At 47.9% G+C, this 11,301-nt stretch overlaps 1 protein-coding gene across 1 annotated transcript; it reads left to right on the top strand.

Annotated features, from left to right (window-relative positions):
• Positions 1 to 664: 664 nt before the first annotated feature.
• LOC120661425 (protein DETOXIFICATION 19-like) lies at positions 665 to 8,893 on the top strand. The gene is made up of 5 exons (XM_039940294.1): positions 665 to 1,262; positions 7,093 to 7,637; positions 7,751 to 7,837; positions 7,935 to 7,991; positions 8,111 to 8,893. Exons 1-5 carry the CDS (start codon positions 738 to 740, stop codon positions 8,595 to 8,597), a joined length of 1,701 nt encoding a protein of 566 aa, XP_039796228.1. The 5' UTR covers positions 665 to 737; the 3' UTR covers positions 8,598 to 8,893.
• Positions 8,894 to 11,301: the final 2,408 nt, after the last annotated feature.

Genomic DNA, 11,301 nt, shown 5'->3' with positions numbered 1-11,301 from the left:
CTAGTTTTGTAGATCTTATCGAGAAAAATACAATCAGATTTGAAATTGAACTAAGCATGAGAATGTTATCATATTTTTTTTAGCTCAAACAATGTAAAAGTAGATGGGACAGGACAGCCCAATTTCTTCCAATGAGGAGACGCGCAGGGGTTGCGCGTTCTATTTGAGAGCGCTAAACTGTCAGATACCTTTTTCCGTCTAGACATGATATATCTCTGCATAACAAAAGATATATATTTAGAAAAATCAAAGCGACAAATAATTTAGGATGGAAGAAGTATATATCAAAACCATATTCACGTTGTTGGCATGGTATTATTGATCGATCTATCAGTGTCATAGATACGTGAAAGTTTCCTCATCACAAGCCAAAACGCAACAGCCACAACCTCTAAATGAGAACATTAAGCGTCTTCTCCCTGGAGGTTAAGATGGAACTTGAGCAAGACATTGAGAGACGAGGATGGAGGCCTGATGACGAGGGCCTGCTTTAGCCGCCGCCGGGGCGAGGCGCCGCCGCGCCGTGCCCCGCCGGGATCTGCGGCACATGGGTGGCACAGGCGTGGACGATGCCAGAGAAAGGCCGGCTTAATTGCGCACAAGCACGGTGTCGATCCTGAATTTCTGACTTTAATATCTTTATTATGAGTAGTAATTGTATGGTACTGCAAGTCTTGGCAATAAGTCATATTGCCCCCAATAGATTATTAGTCAATTTTTTCCTCCTAGTCCACACCATGCTCGTAACACCTCAGTCCCATTTCCACACCGCCCCCCGCGGGCGCCTCAGGCAAAGAGGGGCCGCGGGCGCGGCTGCTACACACCGGGACCGAGGCCGAGGCTGCGCGCGCGTTATAAGCACCACCGCGGCACGCTCGCTGATCGCGCGCCGGCCAGCAGCAGCAGCGGCGGGGAGGAGGCGAGCCGCGGGCCATCGTCCCTTGCTCGCCGTGGGCTCCAGCGACGCGTCGCAGCCGGCAGGATCCTCCTCCGGTGGACCGTCCGGCGAGGGCAGAATGTCTTCGGCCCCGCTGCTCGGCGGCGGGGAGCCCGAGCGGGCGCCGTCGTGGCTGGGGCGCGTGGTGGACACGGAGGAGGCGCGCGCGCAGCTGCGGTTCGCGGTGCCGATGGTGCTGACCAGCATGGCCTACTACGGCATCCCGCTGGTGTCGGTGATGTTCTCGGGCCACCTCGGCGACGTCCACCTCGCCGGCGCCACGCTCGGCAACTCCTGGGCCACCGTCACCGGCTACGCCTTCGTGGTACGTGCTCACCGCGTCCCCCATCTAGCAAGCATGTTAGTCCGATCCGTTTTCTCACCTGTCGCCGCCGCCGCCGCTAGCTAGATGTTCCGATCCGGTCGTCGCCGGCGAGCGCGCACGCACACACAGCGCACCCGCGGACCCGCCCCGCGCGGACTTGTTCTTCCTCTGCGCGCTCTTGCGCGTGCTTACACGGACGACGCGCCATGATGCCGCACCGCACACACAGATTCATCACAAGCCTAGGCCTACGGCAGCGGCGTCATGACCGGCGTACGGGCTCCTCTATCCCTACCGGTGCGGTGATGCGAATATGTCTGCGAGTACTACCACTGTATTCAACGCCCGTGCCCGGTGCCTCGTTGACATTTGGGGGTGCGGCCATTACACAGTTTGTTTTTCTAGATAGAAAATGGAGGCCCAGTAACAGCTGGGACGTTCCGACGGTAGCAAGTGTCATGTATAGGTAGATTGCGGATATACTCGAAGAGAGCGGGCACCACTTGCACTTAGCTCCTGTTCAGTTTCTAAAAATTTTCAAGATTCTCCATCACATCGAATTTTTGGACACATGTATGAAATATTAAATATAATTTAAAAAATAATTAATTGTACAATTTAACCGTAAATAATGAGATAAATTTTTTGAGTCTAATTAATCCATAATTAAATACTAATTACTAATTAAAAATGAAAGTACTAGAATAGCCAAACTTAAAAAATTTCGCGAACTGAACACACCCTTACTACTACGTGCCGCGAATAGCTGGAGGTTGTATATGTAGTAATGCTCATTGCTCAGGGAGAGGAGAGGAAAACAGTTGGCGAATGAATGCAGGCAGGCAGAGGCAGCGCGCCAGGCCCCGCCCACGCCATCGATTTTATTGGTGGCCCGATTCATCCCATCCACGAGAAGCGGACGACGCACGCCAGGCCCAGCAAGCTCCGCCGCCGCCCGCCGCGCGCCGGCCGGGACGGTTCGCGGTTCTCCTTGGCCGCGCCTCGCCTCGCCACGACACGACACGCTATAGCTAGCCCCCCGTGGCCGGCTTCTTTTCTCAGCCGCTAGTTGAACCGACGGTCGGATCCGCCCTGCGGGCTGCGCGCGGCCGCCGGATTGGCAGCCTGAGTCCTGAGAAAACGACCCGACCGAGAGGTGCGTGCGCGTGGGTGCGCGCGCCGCCTTCGTACGCCGCTTCGAGCAGTAGGTTCCCGTGGCAGCGACGCAAGAAGAGGTCTCGCTCCGCCGCCTTCCTTCCGCGCCCACCCGTTGGCGTACTCCGTCGCGTCGGATGAAACGATAGGGCCGGGGCGGTCGATGGCGGTCATGGTGGAGGTGGAGCTATCGCGGTCGTCGATAGCTCGGAAGTCGTCGTCCGGTCATGCACGCGTCACATCACATCCCGGGGAAGCACATGTCCTCGGGTCGGGTGGGTAAATGTCGTCTGTAGTGAACTGCGAACCCGGCCGGCGGCCAGGTCAGAGAGCCCAGAAGCTCGTACTTCTTGTGTGTGGAAAGCTTGACTCTGAGCTCTGGCTACGGTGCTCGCTCGAAGCGGTCAGGGCTCTCACCTGCCGCACTCAGGACTGCCTCACACACGGCAAGAGGCCAAGAGCTCTGCAAGTATAGCACGTCGTCGAGTTTGTGTGTTGTCCCGAGAGCCGCGACCGTGCATTTCGCTATCAGCTCGATACTGTACGTATCCCGGACTTGACCACTCCTCAGGAAGACCAACCACCAGTGTCTCCGGTCCTTGGCCGTACTTCTAGAACCGTAGTTACCTGGTAGTAGTGCCGGCAGGCAGCAGGCACCAAATGATCAGTTAATAAATAGCTGGCGCGAACGGCGAATCCACGGTGGCGCGGGGTCGGCCGATGACGGCACGATGGTTTGATGATTACCGGAAGTTGGCATGCGAGTATGTCAGGGGCTTCTTGGCCAGCGTCGTCACAACATTCTGCTGAAGCTTAGAGCATGTCTGGTGCGCCCTCACCGGCTTTCAGCTTCTCCTGGCATATGCACTGTAGCGGTACTATGCAACATTGTAGCAAGAAGCCCCTTTTCTCTCTACAGCCTAAAATAAACTACAAAAGAGAAGTCGGTAGAACCAAAAATTGTGGGTCCTCCTCCGGTGCTCCTGCGCGCTACAATAGCACTAGTAAAGAAGCCAAAGCTTGGCAAAACCGTATCAAACGGGGTCTTTATCTATTATATTATTAAAGGAGTGTTAAAAGAAGCCACCACGTTCGCCGAGAGGGTCTAGAAATTCCCACGTTAATCTAAAAAAGAGAAGGATTTGCACTGTTGGATTTTATGAAGATCTAACGGTCAAGATTAATCCAAAGAGTCCACATCAAATACGATTAGTAACAAAGAGTCCACATCAAATACGATTAGTATATATAATTTCGGAATTTATAAATTAATAAAACTTGCCTTCGATTAAAAATCCTTACCGAATACGATAAGTAAATAGCTACTAAAAATTATTTTGCTGTACGCCTAGAGAAACTGATTAGGCTAACGGGCGAGTCCACATCAAATACGGGTAGTATATATAATTTCAGAATTGATAAATTAATAAAACTTGCTTTCGATTAAAAATCCTTACCGAATACGAAAAGTAAATAGCTACTAAAAATTGTTTTGCTGCATGCCTAGAGAAACTGATCAGGCTAACGAGCACTCCAACAAAACGACGGGAATGACTTGCATATGCCCGTATTGGGCTATGGAATTGTAGTTCAAATATTTGTGATACATGTATCCATATCAGATTGTTTCAATTTGGGCATCGTGCGGGTGTGTTCTTTCATGCTGTGGAGTGTGGCTTCCATCGCCAAACTGTACGTCTGTATGTCGAGCTGAAGCATTACGAAGATCTAACTATCTAGACTAGCTCAAAAAATCCATATCAAATAAGAATACTATATATATTTAAAATTTTAAAAATTAGGAAATTATCGTAAAGAAATTAGCAGTTTACACAATGGCTCCATGTCAAATCAGACTAATAAAAAATTAAATATGGAATTAAAGGATAAAGAAAATTAGCAATCAATTTGCATACCAATTGGGATGCAAAATAGCTACAATAGAAGTCTATGACAAATACAATTACTAAATAGATATTTTTAGAATTTTATTTTATGAAATAAATTACAAACACACATGCTCACCTCTATGAATACGTGCACGCAACTCTACCACTCTCGAGCACCTCCAGGGGATTGAGCAAGTAGATCCCAAAGTCACTACAAGCATCTCGCTGTCGACTGGCATATCTACTACCACTAAATGTGAGGACTCATGCTGAGTCGAGAACTTTTAGTCTTGAACACAAGTGGACAAGTTCTACCATATGAGCTAATCTTAGTTTACATCTAATTTTAGAATTATAAATAACACAAAATATTATTGTGATACTTTGATTAGTAAAAAGCTAAATTTAGAATAAAATTATAAAACTTAGTAATAATAGTATGAACAGTTGGTTCCATCGAAGTAGAAATAAATGGCCCTACTTCTGGAATGCTTAAAAAAATGTACACATATACCTCATCACTATGAGAAAAAAAAAACTACCTAGATAAAAAAATGAATTTTATGTACATATTACTATGATAGTTGAAATCAGACTAGCCGCGCTATTAGCGCGGGCCACCTTGCTAGTTAAAAGGTAATTAGAAGTTTCTCCTTCTTCTTGAAACAAACTCTTTTGAAAATTAATTAGACGAGTCGGAGTTCTCCCAAACCAGTAGCTAGGTAGCTAGGCACGTGCGAGCGCCACGCCATGTCGTCGGATCTCCACAGTGCCCCGCGCATGCGTGGACCTTCGGAAGGCAATCAAGTGGCCTTACGTTCCTAGAAAATCGCGGTGGCGGTACGGTAGATTCAGGCTCGACAATCCACGTCGCCAACTGCATTATTATTGCACGGTAGAAAAGCTTGAGGCTATAGCATGGTTTGGATTAGCTAGCATGCATTGAACCTTTTCTTCGTCTTCTTCTTTGAGATGCGAAATAGAATAAAATAAGAGCATGACATTGAAACGGCGCCTCGAAATCTTTTTGCATAAACTAAAGAGGTGTGGCCCTTTCATTCTTGGTTCCTGAAGCCAGAAGCAGTCAAACGTGCATTTCTTCCGATCCGGTGTTTTGGACTTTGCACGATTTTTCAGACGTTGTTTTCTTCTTTTCTATATAAGGAAAATTTGCTGCGGGGGCCCGGGGATGCTAACAGCTGATGATTCCAAAGAAAATGAGCAAATTGAGGGTTGAACTGTTCTCTGGTGGATTCAGCACGCACGCTTGCCTTATGATGTCGTAATAATGTCACTCCAAAAATACAGATATGAATTAGACCCCATACTAAGAGCAACCACAATGTTGCAGCAAAGTAGTCCATAGAAATTTTAAGAGTAAAGTCCATCACCGGTCCTTAAACTTGTGTCGCTGTGTCATTCCGGTCTCTAAACTCACAAATCGACCGTTCAGGTCCTCAAACTTGTCCATTTGTATCATCTCGGTCAATAAACTTGATCCACAGTGTCATTCCAGTCCCTAAACTAGAAAATTAAATGTTTACATCCTCAAATTTGTTCAATCATGTCATTCTGGTCTCTAAACTTGATTTTGAGTCTCATATGGGTCAAACAAGGCGATCTAAAATCTATATATCAAAAAGTAATTTATAACTTTTTCATATGAATTTGTATGAAGATAAATTTTATATCAAAATGGTAGCCCTCGGCGTAATCTATAATTTTGTAGTTGAAATATTTTTGAATTAAACTGTTTAGGGTCTCAAAATATTGTTGTAAGTTTATAGATTTTAAAATTTAAAAGTTAAAATTAAATATTGGGACTCTAAACAATTTTAATTCAAACAATTTTCATCTGCAAAGTTGAAGATCGTGTCGAGAGATACAATTTTGATATAAAGTTTGTCTTCATTCGAGTTCATATGAAAAAATTATAAATTATTTTTTGATAGAGAGGTTTTAAATCGTCCGGTTTGGACTTAGATGAGACTCAAAACCAAATTTAGGGACTGAGATGACACGACTGGACAAGGTTGAGGATCTAAATAGATGGTTTATAAGTCTGGGACCGGAATGACACAATCAAATAAGTTTGAGGACCTAAACAATCGATTTACGAGTTTAGGGACCGTGATGACACAATCGAACAAGTTTAGGGACCGGTGACGCACTTTACTCAAATTTTAATATTATGTATCAGCTAGCTGAAACACTGTGGAGATAGTCCATAGAGCAGTCCATAACTATAGTCCTATGAACTGCCCATAAGGAATAAAAAATATTTCTTCTCTCTACTGGCTCTCTCTCCCTTTCCTCTCACATATGGACTACCCAGTCTATATACGTTGTGAAGATAACAATAATTATGGACTATTGACACAAAAGCTATTTATATGGACTACTTGGTCCATATATATTGTGCTTCCTCTAATGCTTGTCATTACTACTACTGGTGTGGACATTGGTATGTCATTATTACCGGGCCTAGTCCATACCAGTACATTTTGGATGAACTAATAGCCCTTTTTCTACTTAGTGACATGTACAATTCCTTTTCAACCGGAATCCAATCATTTTTATCCTATTTGTTGAGGATCGGATCGGAGAATATCAGGACGTAATTCCCACCCAGTTCATTTGTTGAACGCTTACAGCCGCATAAACTGAATTAAAACTTGCACAATTTAGGATTGGAACCTGTTTTCAAATCAAACGATGTCGCTTGCATCGTTTTCCTTTTCCATGGAAGCTGATAACCATGCATGGCCGTGCTCTATCTTCTGCAGACGGGCCTGAGCGGCGCCCTGGAGACGCTGTGCGGGCAGGCGTACGGCGCGCGGCTGTACCGGATGCTGGGCCTGTACCTGCAGTCGTCGCTCATCATGTCGGGCGCCGTCTCCGTGCTCGTCTCCGCGCTGTGGTGCTTCACGGAGCCCGTGCTGGTGTTCCTCCGGCAGGACCCGGAGGTGTCCCGCGCCGCGGCGTCCTTCGTCCGGTGCCAGATCCCGGGCCTCTTCGCCTTCTCCTTCCTCCAGTGCCTGATCCGGTACCTGCAGACGCAGTCCGTCGTGGCGCCGCTCGTGGCCTGCTCCGTGGCGCCCTTCGCGCTCCACGTCGCGCTGGCGCACCTCCTGGTGAACGTGCTCGGGCTGGGCGTCGCGGGGGCCTCCGCCGCCGTGTCCGCCACGTTCTGGGTCTCCTGCCTCATGCTGCTCGCCTACGTGACGCGGTCCAAGGCCTTCGCCGAGACGTGGACGGGGTTCTCCGTCGAGGCGTTCAAGTACGTGCTGCCGACGGTGAAGCTCGCCACGCCGTCTGCCGTCATGGTCTGGTGAGTGCCAGTCGGTCGCTGTGTGTCTTTCTCCGTATTTGTTCGGGCGATGTGCCGCCTGTGGCTGTGTCTGTGTATATATGTAACGCCGCTGCCTCTCTTTCTGACCGCAGCTTGGAGTACTGGGCGTTCGAGCTCCTGGTCCTGATCGCCGGCCTGCTCCCCAATTCGACGGTGAGCACGTCGCTGATCGCCATGTGGTATGTCTCTCGTCTTGATCAGATTCAGATGCGTGCGTGCCGCGGTTCATCTTGCAACGAACTGACCACCTGATCGACGAATTGTACGTGTGTGCAGCTCTAGCACGGAGGCGATCGCGTACATGATCACGTTCGGGTTCAGCGCCGCCGTGAGGTGCGTTAGTTACCTACTTGCGCCGTCCATGAATCAGTTTCTTCTGACGAACGCCGGCCGTGCAGTGCGATTCGATCGATGATCATGGCCTCATGGGCATTGCCTGGTGTTCGTTGCAGCACGCGGGTGTCGAACGAGATCGGCGCCGGGAACGTGGCTCGTGCGAAGAACGCGGTGTCGGTGACGCTGAAGCTGTCCGTGTTCCTGGCCGTCTCCTTCGTGGCGCTGCTGGCGTTGGGGCACACCCAGTGGGCGCGGCTCTTCAGCGGGAGCGCCACCATCGTGTCGGAGTTCGCGGCCATCGCGCCGCTGATGGCGGTGTCCATCGTGCTGGACTCGGCGCAGGGGGTGCTGTCCGGGGTGGCCAGGGGCTGCGGCTGGCAGCACCTGGCGGCGGTCACAAACCTGGTGGCGTTCTACTTCGTGGGCATGCCGCTGGCCGTGCTCCTCGCCTTCAAGCTGGACCTCCGCGCCAGGGGCCTCTGGGCGGGGCTCATCTGCGGGCTCGCGTGCCAGGCCGCCGCCCTGCTCGTCATCACCGCGCGCACCAGGTGGTCCGACCTCATCGACGCCATGCGGGAGGAGAAGGCCAACTACGTCGCCTAGCAAGACACCCGTATTACTTGCTCACGGCATAGTACTAGTTACTGCTCACTACTGTACTACTAAGGACGAAAATGGACGAGAAGTTGTGCATCGAAAGCACACGAGCGAGTTTTTTTTTTTTTGTGGCGACGGCAGTACTGTAGGGGTTTATAGGAGCTAGAGGTTCTGGAGAGTGGAGATTATCATCAAGATTTCACACGAACCTACTATATATGCATGCAAACAAACAAACAAAATCCGTTCGGGACCGGACCAAACTATAGAGGTTGCTCTGTATAAATCAGTCCCTTTGAACATGACATGGACTCGTATCCTCTGCGGCTCTGCAGTATGGCTCGCATGCCAGCCACTGTACGTACTAGTTATAAGAATCAAATCCGAGTATCTGGTCAATTGTCCGGTTGCTGGCTCGGCTGCTCGTCTGGGCCGCACGTTTGTGGGACTATTGTCCAGTAGAGTATCAGAAGTCCAGGAGAATGATTCCACGTGCATGTCGGATTAGCGGAGCCACAAACGTCGTTGCGACAAGTTTTTTTTTAAAAAAAAATAACAAAATCTAGGGGACACCATGAAAATGGTTTGTGTTCCGTGGGCAACACATCCGCTAGGCATGAGGAGTGAGGATACTCCGAGAATGTGTTTTTATGCGTAGCACATGGGTGGCACTAATTTATGGTCGCCCGTAAATTGGCCTCCGTGCGGTCGATTTGATCCTATACTCCATATGCAATTCCTTTGTAGGTTGAGCTAACGTGCCCAGTCCTATCATTCCTAGAGTCATATACCCTCACGGCATGTCATCTTGTTTTTGTCCCTAGCTTCAGTGAAACAAACTGTCGTAGCACTATTCTGAACAAAATTTTCAGAAAAAATTGAAAGAGAAAAATTGAAAGAAAAAAATCTTAACAAAAATATTACGTAAAATTTGGACTAGAATATTTTGAGATCGATAATTTTTGGAAAGAAAAGTCATAGTCCAAATTTTTTGCACAAGCAAAATTTAGGAGCAAAAAAGGTCCAGCAAAAAAATCTAAGATATAAAATTTGGAGAAAAAATATTTTGACATAAAATTTCAGAATAAAAAGGTTAAAGAAGCAAAAAAGTTGAAAACAAAAAAAATAAGCAAAAAAAGTAGATGAAAAGAGAATCGGAAGCTCGCGGACCCACGTACATGGGCAGCGCGTGTCGAACGCTCCGAACGGTCGACTGCAAAACGAGTATCGGGCTAGCACATCGTCCTTACTACAAGTACTTCGTTCAAGCCTGGGTAAGATAAAAAAAAACTAGGTAAAATGACCAAAATACCCCTCATATGCTTCATAACGGGGAGAGATGAAGCGCGGTATCTTCCATGGTACCGTTGGGTATTGAGATTTACGGATCTATTTGGATGAGCCAAAGTTGAATGCTAAATTTTAGCATATATTAGCACTTGTGTAGATGTTAAAGTTTTCGAATCTTGACTAAAGTGTAGCCCACACCATTAGCATCCCTCATTTGGATAAGTTAGTACTAAGGTTTAGCATTTTCAGCCATCAATCCTTAGATTCAAACAAAGCCCAAGCACTTCCCACCTGGAGGGGTCTCGAGCACCTCGTGACGCCTTGACTGGGGATGCATGGGGAGAGCATTGGCATACGTTGGGGCTGGCGATCTTAGCCTTGACCGCTCGCTTGTTCTTGTCGGCAGGGGCAGGGGAGAGATCGTCGGAGCTGCTGCAGCCGGTTGTGAGCAAAGAGCACGACCCGCGTGTCGGGCTAAGTATCCGCACCAAGGGCACTTTAGTCTTTTTACCGTGCCATCTCTCCTGCCTGGTCAGGAAAGGTGTTTTTAAATAGAAATAATGTGTTGCATACAAATTCGTATTTTCATTGTATCTGTTAGACTAAATCGAAAAGTGGATGTGCTATCCAAAAGCCCAAACCACGTTGTGGTGGCGTCCTGTGGACAGAAAACCCTTGCGACTAGTGGGACCTCGGCTCTCTCGTCTTTCAACAGTTACCAATCCATCGCGTTGCTCCATGAACAATCTTGACGTCGTTTATTCGACGCAATTATCGTGTTGTTGACTTTAACCAGCAGCACAGGCAGAAGTATGATTCTGATCCAGACGAGAGGAGCCGGAGCAAATGCAAGTCTCTACTGAGATCTCATCGATGGAGTCGTCAGGAAACGCCAAAACTAAGGGCCCGTCCATTTCTGGGATGTCTTTCTCAGTCATATACTACGTCATTTTCCTAAGAACCCAGCGGCGCGAGTAGCATAAACAAGGTAGTAAATTCCAGCTCCGATAAGTTCTAGATTTTACCGACTCACAGCTTCCAAAGCTTGATTTTGACGAGAGACTTTGTCAATCTGTCTTGGTCAGTTTTTTTTTCTTAAAGGAGGGTCTTGGTCAGTTAAGCACATACTAGGTAGGAATCTGTCAAGGAAAGCAGCCATGAACATGAGTCCACCGATGCAGACACATACTCAGACTTCACTTATGTTCAAGAGCAAAATGTACATAGCTCGATTGGTTAGAATTTTCTTAATAGAACTTGCTCACCCGAGCTCTAAGGTCTTCAAACGCGTCTAAGGCCAATCTCACCTGAAATCTCTCTGAGCTTTACTTTTCACAAGGTTCCAATCTAACAAACGCATCTAAAGCCAATGTCAATGAACAATTTTATCGCAGGATTACCAAAATTAGGATTTAGATAA

This window comes from Panicum virgatum, chromosome 2N (assembly GCF_016808335.1).
Source record: "Panicum virgatum strain AP13 chromosome 2N, P.virgatum_v5, whole genome shotgun sequence".
Lineage (NCBI taxonomy): Eukaryota > Viridiplantae > Streptophyta > Magnoliopsida > Poales > Poaceae > Panicum > Panicum virgatum.
This window is presented reverse-complemented; position numbering and strand designations above follow the sequence as displayed.